Below are 20,382 nucleotides of genomic sequence, written 5' to 3'. Positions count from 1 at the left end.
GAGATGAAGACCTTATAAAATAATATTATATTTTAATGAATGATACCTACTATTTGTAATTTTAAAATATGGCAATGTAAGTTAAATAATATCAGTAGTTAAAATATATTTTTTGTATTTTTCTGACAAATATTTGATAATATAAACGTGTATGACGTATACAGGCAATTTATTGATAAAATTAATTGTTCATGTGTATACATATATATATCCAAGGACTATTAACTAACGTAAATACAAAATATAAAGTAGTAGAAGACGTGTCGAATCAACTTATAAATTCTCTACAATTTAATATGGTTAGTAAATATTAAATATTAAAAAACCGGATTTCATGAACCTTTTATTATATTTTCATACGAGTATTATTACCTATACGCAATATTAAAGTATAGTGTTATAAATTTCACTGTACACACATACTAAAAATTAAACAATCCTTATTGAGTTGTCGATTATATTAAATATAATAATAAATTTGAAAAGTATATATATATATAGTATATTTGTTATTATTTTATACTATTCAAATTAGGTTGAGGTTAATCATAATTATTTTGTTAGACATCTATCAATGTAATAACTAATAAATCAAACTTTAATGCTTATAAAAAATATAGACACGGTAAGCGAATTTTAATTAAGGAGGACAGGATCATTATAACGTCCTTGAGTCAGAAAAATATTCGAACCGCGATAACGATAGACTTAACATTATAGAAATAGGTATGGGATTTAATTTGCGATTGTAATATTTTCTCTTAATTATCGTCATGATCTCTCATCTCCGCCTGTTATCGATGACTATTCGTATTGTATAGAAATAACACTAACGAGTGACATTATTAGGATTAAGAAAGGTCTATTATGTAATGGTGCAAATATATATTGTAATTAATACCACGACAAACATAAAATTCTAAATGTAGTGATATACTTAGGTAATAATAATAATAATGTCAGTATTCAATTATGTTTTAAATAATATGTGTTTTCAAATCAATTTATTGGTAAATGTACGTTTCGTCTTTAAATAACATTTTCTGTTAGTTATTTCTTAATGTTTTTTCACTTTAATCAGTTATTTTAGTTTTAAGAATTTAATCAAGGTGATAAAAATAGGACTAGAAATTCTTAGGCGTCAAAAGTAAACAATTAAATTACCTAGATAGGCTATACATATAGGTATACAAGTTTTATGTAAAAAAAAAAATAGAAATAAAAATTTCGTTCAAATGAACAACCTAATATCTTATTGATACAGCCAATATGTATAATATTATTGACTTGGACGAATGACGTTCTAAAAACATGATTTATTTTATATATTTATAAAAACTACCATAAAGTGCACCACCCAACCTTTGACGTAACACAAACTAGCTACCTAGTAGGTATAGTTAACTACTTTATGTGAATAATATGTAATATTATTATTATTACGTGTATATACTATAACACCCGTTACACATTATATTTAAACACAGAATGTACAATACTACAATTTGCATGCATAATAGCCACTAGATATATTTTAGTAACTACACATATAATATTTCATACAATATAATTCGCTTACATAACTTTTGATTTGTTACTATAACTTGATATACCTAATGTGATACTTTTACTATATATATATGTATAAAAAAAAAAAATGAAATTTTTTATAGGTACCTATATTGTAAAATACATATATCAATTAGAAGAAATGTCAATAAATATTATACATACGATTATGGCAGTGCACTGTAGTCATACCATAATCGTAAAAGATCTTGTCATGAATAAAGTTCACTGTTCATTTTTTCTTTTCACTTTTTCATAGCGTGTATCGGTGTATCAAGTAATAACAAATTCGTTTAGATCTTCGCCTTCCCACGCCTTTTAGATGTAACAAATTATATTATAGACTACATACCGCTTTATTTGTCGCTTATGAATGGATAATTGAGCAGTTATTGCATTTAATCTACTATATAATATAGTCGTTATTGACTAATACAAGTAGCCACTTCAGTATACATATAATAGCAAACATGTCAAGGCAATATGTATCCAGTAGCACTACCCCAAAATTATAATAACAAATTAATATGAATGAAAGACGAACAGAATGCTAATTCATCTACTGAGCCTTAGGTTAAAGAAGTACGAATAAGCAATAAACAATTGTCAACTTTCAGATCATAAATAATACAAAATAAGTTTAAAATGTCATTGAAATTGTAGGTTGTCTCTGATTTTCTAGTGAATTTAGCTTTTATAAGTTTCAAACAATGTAAATCGTTAAACCTTGTACGATTCTGTAGTAATACGCTCCATGCCCGCCCGTGTGTAATCACGTGCGTTAAAAAATGTCAAAATTGTGAACTTCAAAAGTACGAACTTAAAGCGAGATCTGACACTGTGACGAATATCGCCATATTCATGAGAAACAATATTGTCAATTCACCCTGAAATTACTGTTACCTATTGTACAAATAATGAAAAATACATACCAAGCAAATATTTAACTAAAAAAACATTGCCATATTGATGTGATTTTAATAAATTTTTGCTTGAAGTATCATTTAAGCACTTGATAAATGATAATAACTAATAAGCTAGACTTGGAAAGAGATTAGCTAATTGCCAACATTTAAGTACTCTTATGTTTATAATCTATAAATGTCTAAATGCCTGTATAAATGTCTGGGTAAACTGAGGTACTTGAATTAAGATTTAAAATATCAATTAACTATTTATTTAGTTTTGTAATTTTATACGCGTAATGGAATTATAAAACTATCAAAAAGTCTACTGTCATAACCTCTAACCCCCTTACAGGATTTTAAATGTCTTGTCTTATTATTGTTTTTTATAAAAATTGACATTTCAACATAAATTTAATTAAAATATTTATAAAGTTCTGTTCTCAAATAATGTTTGCTTTAACCATTTGTTTAAGATTTTATCTGTAGCTTCAGAGAAGTTAACATATATTTCTTGATAACATTCTACAAGGTTTAAAACTTATAGGAAATAAGTTGAACGAATTTTATCCCATTCATTCATGTACATATACCTAGTCATGTCAGTGCAAGTATCCTTAATGATATATTATTATAACCAGGGCTCGAATTTTAAAGCACTAAAATAACTGAAATATGTGCTATAATAATATGCCCCAAAGACATAAAAAATTACAAAAATGAATATATTCGATAGGCCAATTTGTAAAACTATACTTTAAAATAGATTCCAGTATGAAAAAAAATGTGGGTATTTACTATTTTTTCTATAGACTCAAGTAAAATATAATTAAAATGAATGACTAACTTTATTTTATTTTTCATACCGCTAAGTCATAATTAGGGGTTGGATTCTTTTTTTTTAACTCGCGGGACACAATTTTTTTAAATGTAATATTGTAAAAAATCGGGATATTGACGTCCCGCTTTATTAAAAAACGGGAATCGGGACAAAAAAAATTGTAAATTGATTAGGTATCTTAGTATCTATAATAAAGTAAAATAATTATGAAAAATTATGGATATTCTTAAATTAATACAACTGATACAAATTAATAACAATATTATATACCACAAATTCATAATACTGATATAAATTTATATAATAATAATATATAATATAAATTTAAACTAATGGTATTTTTCAGATGATCTTTTTATAAGCAAAGTATTATTAAATTTCACTAACTAATTATGACTCATAATATTATTAGATTCATGAAGAAAAAAAACCCCGTTGTATTATGTAAATCAGCAAAAATAGGATAAATTAAAAAATATTTTTTATAAGAAATTTACAATATCTGTTCTTAAGTTCTTAACTAGAACAATAAGCAAATGTGCATAGGGTATTTACATATGATTTTGTTGAGGGAAGAAGCCACCCATTGGTGACACTACCTATTTTGTGTTCAAATTAAAAAATATAACTAAAATATGTTTAAAAAAATAGTCCCGGATGCATGAAACCAATGTATAATTCACTCTGCTATTCATATCTGTATACTATAACAATTATCAAATGTTATAAAATCCAAGTCCCGATCATAAAACTTAAAAGAACGCACATACAAACACAGATATTACTCTTACCATCAAGTATCATACAGGTCAATTTACTTTTTTCAACTAACGAAACTAAACGCGATAATATGCTGAGCGTAAATTTTCGCTTACTTTGTTATGCATTTGTAAGATAGACACAACAAATGGATGTGTAACGTCCTCTTAATTAACATGAAAAACAACGATATATAATTTTGAAAAATATATAAATAGAGGAGAGTATATGATACATAGGATTAGTTAGGTAAGTTTAATTTTAATTTTAAAGTCTAATCAACAGTTTGTGAGTTGTTATTTTCTAGATATTATAAAAATCCTTAGAATATAATGTAATTCATTTTGGGTTGTCTTAAATAATAAAATCTAACACCACACATTTTTATACTAATCTGTTTGTCTTAACCAAGCAAACCGTTTAATTTAGGTTTTAAAATTATGCTTTATCTTAAATAGTAAACACTATATAACAGAGTGAATAGAAAAGAATTATATCATGTTTTTTTTTTTAGTTTAAAATCAGCGAATCATCTATAAGGAGTTTTATTTATATTACATATTTTTTCCAAAAGAATATAAAAAAACAATTTTTAAGAATAGAAATGTATTTTATAACGATGTATAACATTTTTAGTGACTATATAATATATTTTTTCTTGTTTAATAATGTTATACTCTAAATTCAATACTGTATTGTAAAATAAAAAAAATTGTAAACGTTTTTGAATATAATTTGAAAAATATTAAATAGTGAACTCATTAATTTACATATTGTTCGTGTTCAATTTTTTTTTTTATTGGTCATAAGCCTGGCACTTATGGTCATTTGCTAAATTCTAAAATTATTATCGAGTAACAAAGTATTTCTTGATTACAGGAATGGATAACTATTAAACACGGTATATTATATATTTATTGGACTAGGACAACTGATAAAATTAAAGTATATAATTATCATGAATTTAATATTCATAATATTATTACCGCAGTTATAACTAAAAGAAAGTTTCGATAATAGATAATTAAGAATTTTAATTGCGATAAAATGAACATTGTAAACGGAAAAAAAATTATCGCTTCATGTTTTAGTAGTTTAACGTACGCTTTAATGAAATACACCTTTTAAACAGACCTTAAATATTAATACCTTATTTATAGTATAGGATATAAGTTAAAATCGAATTCCAATCGCCTAAAACGCGTGATCTAGTCGTAACTATTCAATATTTTGTTTAAATTATTATTGACATCTATTTATTGGTATAATTCTATATTGGCGATTAAAATTTATAAGAACGGCGTATCGATGAACATTTTTTTATTGTTTATAAAATTATACAATGCAAATGTGTCATGTGAAATAAAGAATAATAGTAGACCATCACACTTTTTGCATGATATAAATTTTAGAATTAGTTTAGGTTTAAACTTATATTCATAAAGTAATGTTAATTATTATGAACACTTTTTTATATTTACACTGTCACAAAAAATAAATGCAAATTTTTTCGTATATGACCTACGATTGTCATTGTTTAAAACGATAAGGTCGACAAATAGATTTCAGGTTACTGAGGACGGGTTTTTATACTGTTTAAATATGTTTGTTATTACTATGTTGATGCTGTAGGTACACCATTATCTGCATAATATACACACTCTGCATATTAATTTATTAGTCGTCATTCAACTATTCTTTTACTTGCTTTAAGGCTTTCGACATTTCTTTCAATCGCAATAATTATATTTTACTTTTTATTTTTTTTTTAGATTGGTTATGCCCATTTATTGTTTTGTCTGAACAAATCACAATATTGTATGATTCCATATATTTTTTAGTGAGCTTGTGGGTAATATAGATTTTCGTAATTTTTATTGATTTATTTTAAATATATTTAATTTTTCAGAAACTAAAAACACCATCATGGAATCAAAAAATAGGAGGCCTTCAGAATCGAGGTCGATTATAGACAGTTAGTTGTATAAATATTATTTATAAAATGTACCTATTACTTATAAAATAGTTAACGATTGAAATATATCTATTATACATAATAATAATAACAATAATTCATTATTAAATAATCTTTTTTTTATAGGTGCTTGTTCAAAGCGTTATGTAATAGCCATCATGGGATTCATAGGCATTGCTAATGCATATGCTATGCGATCAGTACTGAGTGTAGCTATTACTGAAATGGTAGAAGACATTCATAAAACAGCTATAGATCCTAATGGGTGTCCAGGACCGATGAAAACGGCAAACACCACGAATCCCGTATGTTCATCTAATTTGTTTTACAATTATTTTATTAGCCAGTAGGTATACATATAGTATTAACTATTTATTATCAATTTTAATACGAAATTTAAAAAATGAGTCGGATAAAAATCTCTAAGATTATTGAGCTTTGATTTTCTCACCAAGCGTTAGTGTCATGTGCACATTTGAAACATTTAAACGAATTTTAAAAATTATTGTATTGAACAACTGATTTTAAAACAGTATAATTTGATTTATAGTGTTATCATTTAATATATTCATAAAAAAAATGTATACTTATAAATTAAAATCGTATGAACATAATAATGATCACCAACCTAATAAGTATGAATTACTCAAAACAAAAATGTCTAAAGTTTATACCTAATGAATAAATTGTATTCTAAGTCATTTAAAGATTTTTTCGTCATTAATATATTAAGTTAGAAAATCCGTAATCTGTTAAATATTACAATACATACTAATATTTGTACAAACAAACTAGCGTTAACCAGCTACATTGATTTTGATTTAAAAAAATAATTTATGGAAAAAAAATATCTGGTATGAACTAAAAAGTATTCAAACAATAACTGTATGAAATTTACTATGTACCTACTTTTATACAATTTAAGTAAATAACATATATATATAAGGATCTTTAGTATTATAATAGATCTGTAATCAAGCACATCATAACTGAATTCCGCCAATTTGAGATAGAAAAACGGGAAGCAGGAGTACCATCCATTCTCGCCGAAGCCCTTCAGCCAGCCAGCATCCAGAACACGATTTTATTCATAATCAATTCTAATTTAATCAACCATCTATAAAATAATTGTATATTAATATTAAGCAATTTCATTCCAATGTAACTCCATAAATCTGTAGTAGCCAATGGCCTAGATACCGAAGCTTTTATTAATTTAAAAAAAAAAAAAAACAGATCTGTTTAAATCATTTAGAAATTATTTATTCTAATATTATTTTATTATTTTCCTTTGCAGAACGCCGAATTTGATTGGTCTGAAACCCTTCAGGGACATATCCTTGGTGCTTTCTACTATGGATATGTATTTGCTCAGATACCAGGTGGTATATTGGCACAGAAATATGGCGGAAAACATGTGTTTGGTGTCGGTATTTTCTTGACGGCTGTGCTTACACTATTGACGCCACTTGCTGCTAGGATAGGTCCTGCGTACATGATCGGTGTTAGAGTACTTGAAGGCATTGGTGAAGTAAGTGTCGTCATGAATTTAAAAGAAATTATAACAATTTCGTTTTTATGTATAATATTATGAGTTCGTTGTAACATATATTGTACGGTTTCGACTTACGTTACTATAAGTTGACGCACACTAGGTACTCGCTTGTGACAATAAAACGGTTCCTTTGCATGAAATGTATTATAAAATTAAGAAAATGTACTTTAGTATTAATATATTTTATAATAATTAAATACATTTTAACCTATAGATTTAGCAGCTTATTCACTAGTCAATATATATGTAACTAAGTAACTATTTTTTTTTTAAATGGGATATTTGGAACGAATTAGGTAGCTTAATATAATTTTTTTCCAATAAATGATCAAAAATCAGGCTAATAACCTATATTGTTGAAGCCTTTTCCTTTAAATAAAAAAAAAAAAAAAATGATCAAAACAGTGATAATGTATAGGGTATAGCACTTATTGTACATAGATGTATATAGGAAATAACAAATGTAATTTATTTAATAAATAGTAAATACAAATGAAAATATATGTTACTATTAGTATAATATAATCATTTTTGTTATATTATGTAAATACAGAAAAGATGATAACCTCTGCAATTCAAAATGCCATAATAGTGAAACTGCACTAATGAATAGAATAAACTCTAAAGCTAATTTGTTTGATAATAATATTAAAACAATGGTAATGATATTTATATAACAATCATGATTTATGAGCTGGAATTAAATATATTAACTATATTTAAGACTTAACAACAATTTAAGTAGGTAGTATTAAGTTTTATAACATTATTTTACATAGATAATACATTAAGTAAACATTTTTGAGCCAAATCAATCTATAATATTTGTATGTATTAATTAATAATTTGAATAAAAATGATGAGTAAGTTATAAACTTATAACACCATTAATATGGTTAATATTTTACTTAGGTATCTATCATTTGTATTATTTCTTATAAGTTATAACTAAAATCAACTAACACAATTTTAAATAAAATATTTATATGCACCAATAAACCTTGAAATATATGCACTTAAATACCTATAATTAAAAATTTAAATAGTTTATGACTGCAGGATAAAATATGTGTTCAGTATTTCAATGTGCATGTTTAATATTGCACAATTTTTAATATTTCATTTCAATTTTCTTAAAATTTGCATTTATATACATTATGCACTACCAATAAATATTTTCCATATAATATTCTCTGCTTACTTCTACGGAGCTCATATTTTATGCATAAGTACTCAAAAAAAAAAAAAATAATAATAATAATAATAAAAATGAAAATTCAGTATAATTTTTTTTCATGGCAAGTGAGAATGTTTTAATAGTATCTACAAGCGGCATTACCACGTTACCGAACGGTACTATACGTGAAGTTGTAAGGTTTATTGTTGCTACCTATAGTACCTATATAGGATCTAATAAAATAGGTAGGTATAGTTGAAGTTAATGAGAATTATTTTCACAGAACTTAAAAGATAGACATTTTTTGAAAATTCAACTTATATTTATTGATTGCCCAATCTGTAAAATACATTTAGCGTATACCTAATAAAGATTTTGTTTATTTAAATTTAGAATAGTTACGTTTGATTTAATTTTATTATGATAACATTAATTTTTAACCGAAGGTTATTACATTATTATATCAATTGAATAACTATGTACTACGTGATTTTTATTTTATCTTATATTCTATTCTTTTTAAAGATGTTGGTATACATTTTTAGCAAAAATATTTTACACCTGTACTCAGTCTTTAATAGTTTTAGATTCTGAACGAAGTGATGAATGCATTGATTTTACAATGATGTGTGTTTTTTTTTTGTGTGTGTGTGTCTGTGTACAGCATAACTAGTCGAAATAATGCTTCGATTTCAAACATTGGGGGTGGTTTCCGATGGATAGTTTTCAAAAAAATCGAGAAAAACAAAAAAAAAAAATGACAGAAAAACGGGAATTTTTACGCAAAATCAGTTTTCGACCAAATCGATTTTTTTATATGGTTGTCATTCCAAAACTAATTACTGTAAATACTTGAAATTTTCACCAAATGTTTATGTTAGTGTTATCTATATACAGTTTAATTTTCGACTTTTTGAGTTATTTATAGACCACTGAAATTTTCGATTTTTTTGAGAATTGTTTTTTGAAGTGTCGGTAAAAAAATGTTAGGCAACCAAAAAAACATGAAAATTTAATACAAGGTTCCTTATGAGTTGTTCTTATTGTAGCTAAAAAAAATTAAAAATCGTAACTCACCATTTTTTTTAATAAGCGTTTATAGTTCAAAATTTTACGAAATCTGTCGAAAACGCGAAAATTTGCAAGTAATTTTGAAGTTGAAAAATCATAAAAAATTTTTGTGTTTATAACTAAGGATTAAAAATACAACACTAAGTTTTCGATAAGTTTTCCTTCAAGTAGCTACAGAGAAAACTCGAAGCATCATTATAGGAAAAATTTTAAGTGCGTTTGAATTTTAAATTTTTACGAAATAGCGTAACGATAACGATTTATCCTGAAACGATTTTAAATATTTGTTATTATTCAAAAAGTATAAGTCGTAGATACTTGAAAATTTTATCAGTTATTTAGATTGGCATTTTCTTTACATGATTTAATTTTCAAAATATTTTGACTTTTTTGAGATATTTATAAACGAATGAAATTTTCAATTTGTCTGAAAATTTTTTTTTGAGAAGTGTCGATAAAATTTTTTTGGCCCTATCAAAATACTTGAAAATTTAATACAAAGTTTCTCATAAGTTATTCTTATAGTGAATGAAAAATTATAAGAATACAAGGCATAATTTTTTTTTATTAGCATTTGAAATTCAAATATTGACAAAAATTCGTCAAAATCATGAATATTTTTTTTTGTGTTTGTCTTTACGTTTTGGGGCAGTAAAAATGCTTCGAATTTTAACATCAGTACCTTGTTAAATCAGAAAGTGAATCTAGTTGATACTTTGGGGGATCAAAAGTAAAAAATTCTTAATATTTTTCTAAATAATCAGGATAAACAAACTAAAAATTAACGGAAAAACAGGAAATTTTACGTACAATCAGTTTTCGACAAAATCGATTTTGATTTTTGATGTAACTTTAAAACGAATGACCATTGATACATGAAATTTTCACCGGATGTTAATAAAATTTCTATATTAACATATTATTACAATAGCAGTTGAAAAATAAAGGAAATTCATAGTTATAATTTTTTTTTTATAAACATTCAAAGTTTGAATTTTGACAAAATACGTAAAAATCACAAAAATTCACAAATTATTTTAAGCTAGAAATTAATAAAAAATTTCCTTTTTTAAACTATGATTTAAAAATTTAATATAAGATTCCTTACAAGTTTTTCAATCTTTATCACAAAAAAATGTCCACCGGAAATGCAAATTAAATTTTTATAAGCATTTGAATTTCAAATATTGACAAAAATTCGTTAAAACCATGAATATTTGCGAATTATTTTGTAGTTCAAAATTCATAATATTGTTTGTATTTTTATCTAAGGTTATAAAATTCAACACTAAGTTTTCCATAAGTTTTGCTTCAAATAACTATAGAGAAAATTTGAAGCGTCAGTATAGGAAAAATGTTTTGAGCGTTTGAGTTTTAAATTTTTATGAAATTGTGTAATGATAACGATTTATCCTCAAACCAGGTATATGTATATCTATGATGATATAAGGTATTATGAATTATGATAACTACATGATAATTACACTAATTGATTAACCATGCCATATGCAAAATGCGTCTTAATTGAAAAATCAAATATTTGTTTCAAAATAGAATATATGACAATATTTAAATATAATATATCCTAGACTGACAAATCATCTCCGTTCAGAATCGTTTTTCGTATACAATGATACCTATCATTGCATTCAAATTTAATCCCATCCATATTACTGTAACCTACTGTACAGCAGAGCGACATCCACGACTTACCCGCTTTTTTTTTTAAATTTAAATTTCAACTAAAAAATAAAACATTTATCCGGAATGTTTTAGTTTGATGGGTGTTGATTTTTATTTTTTTATGTGTCCATCATCATCTTTTGGGATTATTAATATGCTTAGATTTTCTTCAACAGCATCTTTTCTGTTAGGAAAGTGAATCTAGTTGGTGTTGGTTTTGGAGGGCAAAAGTAAAAAACGTCAGGAAAAATAAACAAAAAAAACTAAAATTAATTAACAGTACAACACTATTAACTATAATATAGATGAACTCAATTAAAACAATAAAATAAAATATTAAAAATAATCCTTAGTAGGCAGATTAATTGGTTTCTTTTTCTTACTAAAATATAAAAAATCACCACAAATTTGCATTCAGTCGTTTTTCATTTATTGACAAGTACTTACACATATCTTAAAGATTCAAAACAATAATAATAACTATTACAATAAAACCCATATATTTTATCGGAAAACAGTAAATTGAGTTTACGAAACAAAAAGCGATTGATTTTTTTTTATTGAGAATAAGACTTCAACAGCTAGGCCATTAGCCTACGGTTAGCGATTGATAATTGAGTATTATTAGGTATATTACATATAATAGATAGAATTCATTAAATAATTGTTTTTAGTTAAGAGGTCATGGTTTCGTCTATATGATAAGTTGAGAAAATTATTGTTCTAATGAGTTTATTATTGTAATTTGATTAATTACATCACATCCCATAAAACACGTTTCTACCTACGTGATTTTTAAATGTTAAGACTCCTCATGATTAATATTGTATAAGAACAAATTTAGGTTACAGGATATTAATTTATTTATATACATTTTAATCCCTTTTACTGTATCATCTGTAAAAAAACAATTTATTTTTCTGAAATATGACTTTAAATCATGAATATTCCAGTATGTACTTAAATGTATTGTTTTTTAAACAAACCAGTTCTTTCTATTACTCACTCTTGAAACCTTGAATACATTTTTTTCTAAATTAATAGTAATTTTTAGAAATGTAAAAAAATACAATGTCTTTTAACAATAAGTCAATAACCAGGAAAAAATGCATAATTAGCTATAGATTGGTATTTAAAATTAAGTATATTATTATTTGTATGCAGAAATTTGACAAGATATTTTGACTTTTTAAGTAAATATTTATAACCAAACGTATAGTAAAATGGCACTATACATAGGTTAACTGGGTTTGAAAAGCATTAATTATTATTTTTCATCTACGTTTTTCAAAAATAAAAATAGTTTATATAAAGTATAATTTCTTATGAATTAATTAAATCTTACATAAGGTGTTATTTATTATCATTCGGACATTATCCATATATCATATTGTATTATAATATTATTTATTAATCAGTAGCACAAGAACGAAACACCGGAAATCGTAACACTGTTTAAATTCCATTTTATTAGTATTTATACGATGAGTAATAAAAATCGTAAAATATTTTTGAAATTTATATGCATACTCTATCGGACATTTTTTTTTCTTAAATAATTATGATTTATCATCTTCGGAATTTTTTGATTTTTAATTTTCTAAATTTTTTTTCTTACTGTTATTCAAAAATGAATAACCATCATATAGATACATGAAATTACATATTTTTTTTCAATAAATTTAAAACTTTTTTTAAGCTGATTAAAAGTTATTAAATTTATTTTATTAAAACCATTTTGAAGTCATTTAACCAAAAAGTTAGAATATCATAAGTTCCTCATAAGTTTTTCTTTCCAAAAATAAAAAAATATCGATATTTTATAACCATTTTTTTTAAAAATTCTTAAAGTTAAAATGTTGATGGCATTTGGTATTTAATCAAACATATAATAATCATTTCTCCTCAAACGGTTTTTGTTGTTTTGTTATAATTCCAAAAATACTAATCATAGAAACTTGAAACATTAGCTAGTATTAGGTATAGTGAGCGTCGATTATTCACACTAATTAAAACCTAAGGAGTGCAGATTAAGCAATGAATAATATTCATAATAAACAACGAACATGAATTTAAAAAATATGATGTAATATAATGAATTAACATTACATTATATTGATATATTTGTGTTTCATATGTAATATTATATTCAAGTAGAGTTTTTATGTTACAGGAAATGTATATTTGTTCGATATAAAGCATAGATTTTTTTTATTAGTTCTTCCCTTATCAATTTAGAAAAACTGTCCAATTGCAATATTCAGCATTAAATATCATTGTTTTACAATGCAATTAAAATATAAATATAAGTACATATAATAATAATACAATAAATAATTAATAATTTTTACATAGCAAAAATGAATCCAGATTTTTCAGACCAATCTACTAATCAGAATAAAAGTTGTGTAATATCTACATAATACAAACTAGATACTAACTACCACACGCTATAGAAATTAATAACTGCGTGTACTGTTCTTTCGTAATTATACCCAAGTCCGTGGTAAGTATTAAAGAGCGACAGACGATGGTTTCTCAGAATAGGTATTTAATATTTATTATATAAACATAAATTATAAATTAACAAAGAAGGAATTTTGAAAATTTGTTATTTACTTGAAAAACCAAATTATTAAAATTCTTAGTTGGTGCAAAGTGCACCACCTGCTCCCCTCCCAGGCGTCCCTGTCACAAACATTGTATACTCACATCGTTCCACGATATGAGGTATTTTTACTTATAATTTGATAAAAATAATATATAATTTGATGTTGTTAAATAAATAATTTTAAAAATATGCGATGTTTTTGGCAAAATAAATTCTATCTACCGTAATACCTAAACATTGAAAAATAAATTACCTTCTCCATTTTTTTTTAATCATTTGGAACTAATCTAATTTGATTAAATATTCAACACATTGATATATTTTATATTTAAAGCATAAACAATATAATTTTAGACTTAATATATTATAATATTCTTTATGAAACTTCGTAGATACTAAAAATTAATGTGTTTTTCAGGGCCCTACGATTCCGGCAATGAATGCTTTGTTGGCTCAATGGGTTCCTATCAATGAACGATCACGTATAGGGTCATTTGTATATGCAGGTAAATTTTAACTGATTATAATATTCTGTATATTCATATAAATATGAATTATTTTTTTTAACCAGAAAATGTTCGCTTCTGTTATCAGGAAATATGATTGGCACGATCGTGGCTCAAAGTTCTGCTGGGTATTTGCTTAAGATTACCGATGACAATTGGCCGTTGGTGTTCTATGTTTGTGGCGTAGTAGGGCTAATCTGGTATGTCTTCTGGAACCTGTTGGTGTATAGTTCACCAAGTGAACATCCCACAATAACCGATTACGAACTTACATACCTAGAACGTAATCTGAAAGGAGTAAATAAAAATAAGGTAAGCGTTCATTTTTCGTTACTTATTATTAGATTCGTAAATTCAGATTCTAAAAATGCATTTACTTATTTTTAGAATAAATTAAAATCTACACCATGGTTATCAATGTTGTCATCAGGACCCATGTGGGGTTTAATGATAGGCCAAATCGCTCACGATTGGGCTCTATTCATGATAAATGCTGATTTGCCGAAGTACATGAAGAGTGTCATGAAATTTTCTATTGCAGAAGTGAGAAAATTGAACTAACAGAATAATTATAATTCATAACACGCTTTCGATTGTAATTAGAATTTTGTTGTATTTTTATGTTTTTCAATTGCACAGTTGAGCTGACACTTATAAGACCTAATATACAACTTAATCTAACCTTTATATGGCCATAGTATCCGAGGCTTTATTTAATAATAGTAAAAATAATATTAAATTTTAAATGTTTTTAGACTGGCGTATGGAGTTCAATGCCACATTTATTGATGTGGGTGTTTGCTATTTTAACAGGATGGTTAAGTGATTATTTGATATCCAACGGCAAATTGGGAATATTACAACAGAGAAGATTATTCTCGACCATAGGTATTATAATATTATTAATATTACTTTAAATTTATAGAATTTGACATGTAAACTAAATTTCACGGTTATGCTTATCTACATATTTATTTCACATAAGCATAACAGAATAGTATTATATTAATTGAGATCTATGTATAAGAAAATATTTAAATTTGAGAATGTACTAAATGGTTTTTTGAATAACTTAGAATTAAGCTTGATTTATTGTATTAGAAAAATATATTTAGATTTTAAAAATGCATTAGTCATGCATTATTATCCATTAATATTAACTACTTAATAAATCTAATTTAAACAATTCCTGATAATTGTAATTAATAATAAACAATTTGGAAATGTTTAGCTTGTATTGGACCTATGTTGGGGACATTGGCAGCATCGTACGCTGGTTGTGACAAGATAAAAGTAGTCGCTCTATTCACCATTGGTATGGCTACTATGGGTTTCTTTTATTCAAGCATGAAAGTTAATGTAATGGATTTAAGTCCAAATTATGCTGGCCCAGCAATGGCCATGGTAAACGGAGTTGGAGCCGTCGCTGGAATCGTTTCACCTCCTCTCATTGGATATCTCATACCAAATGTAATAATATACAGAAGGGGTATTTTATTTATATTAATTATATGTTACTGTTAATGATTAATTTTATTTATAGAATACTCTATTAGAATGGCGTAATGTGTTCTGGATTAGTGGTGGTGTAGTAATCGTAGCTAATTCGATATATTTGGTATTAGCCTCGGCATCCATACAGTGGTGGAATGATCCAGTACCGACTTGCGAGACTGATGATGGTGGTGAATAATTTATAATGATAATTATTTATTGTACTAAAGTTGAATCTTTCAATTCAAACATTTTAGTAATGAATGATGTCATTCATCAGCTGATCTATTAAACGTGATCAATTATATTTATGTTATCAGTTATTACCTACACATTTGTTCTTATTTTATCTAATTTATTTTTTTATATTCTAAAAATAATTACTAAGACTTATATGTAATTATGATACATTCTAGTAGGTAGCATACAAAATTAAATTTTATTTTCATATTAGTCAGGCATATTAAATCAAAATATTTTTAATTTTTAAATTTGTAATAAAATATTTGATTTGCCTATGAACTCTGATAATGATTTAAACGAAAAAGACATCCATATTTTGCGCAAATAAATATAATAACCTTTTAAATAAATACGCTATAAATCTTATACATTTAATTAAATGTTCCAGATACTGATTTGTAAGAAATGTGTTCATTGACAAGTGTTTGTTCAAACAGCTGAGAACACCATTACAAATGTGATAGGCGGGGACAGTGTGAATATATTATATTATGCAATCAAGTTTAACTTTGAAATATTAATAACGCATCTATATTTGATTTGTTGCATTGATAATTGATATTCAAATTGTTTGAATGCTACAGCAGTGGAAATATTTTTAGACGTGAATTGAATTTTCATTAACACATAATAATTAAATTAGATTTTTCAACTATACTTGAGTAATTAAAAATATAAGTATGAAATCTTATTTTTGAACTACAATAAGTACGTGGTTGAAATTAATATGTATAATTCATAAATTGTCAAAGAATAATTAAAATTTTTCTTCGTGTACCAATACATATTAATTATATGAAAGTTACTCTAATCATAGTTTTAATTTAAGACTATGTGCGTAGATATACTCTTTCTTAGATGTAATGTTTGTTGCCTATATTTTTGTGTTGATAATTAAATTATTAAACTGTCAGTTCACTTATACTTAGAATCTTCTTAGTTCTATTAGATGTTAGCAAAAATTAAAGTTGAATGACTATACCATGTCAATTATACGTCCATGCTGACATTTTTAGTGTAAAAATTATACTAATCTAAAAATTCTTTAGAACATAAAACTTTTGAATAGTCATTTAATTAAATGTAATCTATATTTTTCACGAGTTTAAATGTTATTACACTCATTTATTACTCATAATATTGACATTGTTAATATTTGTATTGATTAAATATTATTGATAAGTGATACTGTGTAATTATTATTGTTTGAAATATTCATGATATTGAATGATAATAATATATATTCATAAATTACCTTGAATAGAAATGCGTTATCACATTATATAACATCTTATTGATTATATTTAAGTAGAACTTACTTTTTGTTAACCTAATATTATTTATTTGTAGTAATGTAATACCTTTAAACTTGTACCTGAATAAATATTTAGAAGAGTATAAATAAATGTTTACAAACTATTTTGGCACCTAATTTTTACTATGTACACATCATATTAAATTTTATTTGTTGAATGGACCAATATTAAATTTTACACAATCGTTGTAGTTGAGCAAATGATAGCTGTTTATCTATAAACAAGTCAATATTGCTACGAACATAAAGTTTATTTTTATCTTGAATATCATTTTGCCTATGCGTATTTAATGGTTTACTGTAGTTATGTATGGGATTTATATAAAAATATTAAAACCAACATAATAATAGTCTTATTGTAAATGTTGTATACATTTTATTATTTTGAAATCTGGTTCTTAATACTAATTCATCTCATATTTCGTAATTTTTTATGATTTTTTAAATATTTTAATAGTTAACAATTTAATTCATGTAAACTAATAACCATTATCTAAGTTATTTAATATTTATTATAACGTTTATCGTTTATTAAAATGAATATACATTGTATAACCAGTATAATTAGTAAGTTTATTGAGGATGGTCTATTCTTCTGGTCTTATTCTAGAGTACCTACGACCTAAGAAAAGAATAATTATGTTATGTGATACCTAAATTTACTAATATAGTGATAAATAAATTACAATTTTACCGAAACTCCTGAATTTAGAACGGCGCTTAGGATAGGCAATTTAGTAACAAATATTCTGAGTGGAGCAAAAAATGTAAATGTTTTACAATGCTGTGCATTTTTTTTTTTTTTACATGAACAATAACATGTCTTTTTCTTAAATGCTTTCTTTTTTTACATTTGTTATCAGTTGTTTTTTTTTTTATTAATAAAAGCCTCGGCATCTAGGCCATTGCAGGCTACTACAGATTTATGGAGTTACATTGGAATGAAGTTGCTTAATATTAATACACAATTATTTTATAGATGGTTGATTAAATTAGAATTGATTATGAATAAAATCGTGTTCTGGATGTTGGCTGGCTGAAGGGCTTCGGCGAGAATGGATAGTACTCCTGCTTCCCGTTTTTCTATCTCAAATTGGCGGCATTCAGTTATGATGTGCTTGATTGTGAGCTGTGTGCTGTGTAAAATATCCATATGGAAAGAGAATAGATGGAAAAAATATCCGAACGAAATATAAATGACTGATACATGTATTTATGTATCAATTATTAAATGATTTCCATTAATAATAAACAAGTACATAATTTGTATCTATAAAATCATAATACTTAATATTTGTAAAATGTCATTTTTATTTCAATAATTATTTTTAACAATTAATATATAATTATAAAATGTTAAAAAATGAAATTCAGAAATGTATTTATATACGGGCATTAGGAAATCATCAATAGCAAACACACTCTCAATAATGGTCATTTATAAATTTCACGGAACAAAGATAAATGGATTTAATGGTAAAATAATCCTCCTGGTATGAGACATGTTTCAATTACTCTAAGGTTATCTAATATATAAAGGTTTTATAGTATTTTAGTTCTGTTATTCTGTTAAAAAAAAATTATATGTACTCTTTCGTACTCAACCAAGGTTAGCTATATCACTTATAGGTACCTATACACTTAGCGGGTTAATCTTGCTAATCTCCCTATCTATTTACGATGCATTGTTTTGTAAAGTCATAACAGGATTGGGGCATTCGCATTGTATATATCAGGTTACTGAGGAATGGGTATCTCAAAACTGTTATGACTACTTCTACTTGTATAAATGTATGACTTTTATAAATAAACGATGCTGCATGGGGGCTAAGCAATGTGAAAACAGTTCGGCCTCTATGCAGTGATTTAAACAGGAAAAAAAAAGGTACCTATACACTATAATTGTGTTCAAGTTTTAAGATATCTAAATAATGATTAATGAAGTGTAGTTATTAAGTCTCATGCCACCCCTAACAGCTATATTTAGATACCTATCTAGACACTTTTGTTTAATGTTATATAATTGCATCATTAGGTATATTCTTTAGTGTAAACATGTTAAGTGTAACATTAAATTATTTTATAATGGATCATATTTTCTTTTTTTTCTTTTTGTTATTTAAAACCATTGGTTGTTTTGTGCATATTATATGTAATAACATATAAGCTTGCGGGCTTATAATGAAAAATTTCAATTTACAAGTACCTATTAAAGTATTAAGTAAATTTATTCACTAAAATAAGGTAAAACTTTATACATTTTATGAACTGTGACAATTATCTATTGAGAAATCCATATTTAATGTAAGAAAACGTGATGACTTTCAAGAAACAATATTCGTCATATTCAATGTAAATTTTAAAGAAACCCGGCAGAAAATTGAGTACTGCTTAATTTCATATTTTCCGAAAATAATGATGTCTATTCAGAGTAATTAAAAATGTAAAAGTAATTTATTCCAAGATCCTGTATTCACATCATACAGTACGTCGCGCGTAGGGTTTGTCTTATAAGTTGTATGCTATATTTTTTTTTTTAAACAATTAGTTCAACTACAATATAAGAAAACAGTTATAATTACCTAATAATAATATAATATGGGAGATTATATATTATGGACTATTATCTTATAATATAACATAAACTATTCTTAAGAGAAAAAGTTATTATAAATCGT

General features: G+C 25.3%; 1 protein-coding gene across 5 annotated transcripts in view; it reads left to right on the top strand.

The window, feature by feature from the left end:
• The window catches only part of LOC107164990 (dietary and metabolic glutamate transporter-like), a 31,212-nt gene extending 13,404 nt beyond the window's left edge, over nucleotides 1–17,808 (top strand). For 2 of the 5 annotated variants that reach the window (XM_089227313.1, XM_015513037.2), the window contains 11 exons: nucleotides 5,847–5,922; nucleotides 5,984–6,049; nucleotides 6,176–6,354; nucleotides 7,347–7,580; nucleotides 14,565–14,652; nucleotides 14,741–14,964; nucleotides 15,040–15,195; nucleotides 15,408–15,540; nucleotides 15,884–16,122; nucleotides 16,196–16,337; nucleotides 16,778–17,808. In XM_089227313.1, coding sequence (XP_089083439.1) covers nucleotides 6,001–6,049; nucleotides 6,176–6,354; nucleotides 7,347–7,580; nucleotides 14,565–14,652; nucleotides 14,741–14,964; nucleotides 15,040–15,195; nucleotides 15,408–15,540; nucleotides 15,884–16,122; nucleotides 16,196–16,337; nucleotides 16,778–16,791 — 1,458 coding nt within the window. In that variant the 5' untranslated portion in view covers nucleotides 5,847–5,922; nucleotides 5,984–6,000 and the 3' untranslated portion in view covers nucleotides 16,792–17,808. The other 3 variants (XM_089227312.1, XM_015513036.2, XM_089227314.1) reach the window with 2 other exon arrangements.
• Nucleotides 17,809–20,382: the final 2,574 nt, after the last annotated feature.

This window comes from Diuraphis noxia, unplaced genomic scaffold (assembly GCF_037042655.1).
Source record: "Diuraphis noxia isolate RWA-SAM2 unplaced genomic scaffold, SU_Dnox_SAM2 contig0004, whole genome shotgun sequence".
NCBI classification, from domain to species: domain Eukaryota; kingdom Metazoa; phylum Arthropoda; class Insecta; order Hemiptera; family Aphididae; genus Diuraphis; species Diuraphis noxia.
The sequence above is the reverse complement of the archived record's forward strand: the minus strand, read 5'-3'. Positions and strand labels throughout refer to the sequence as shown.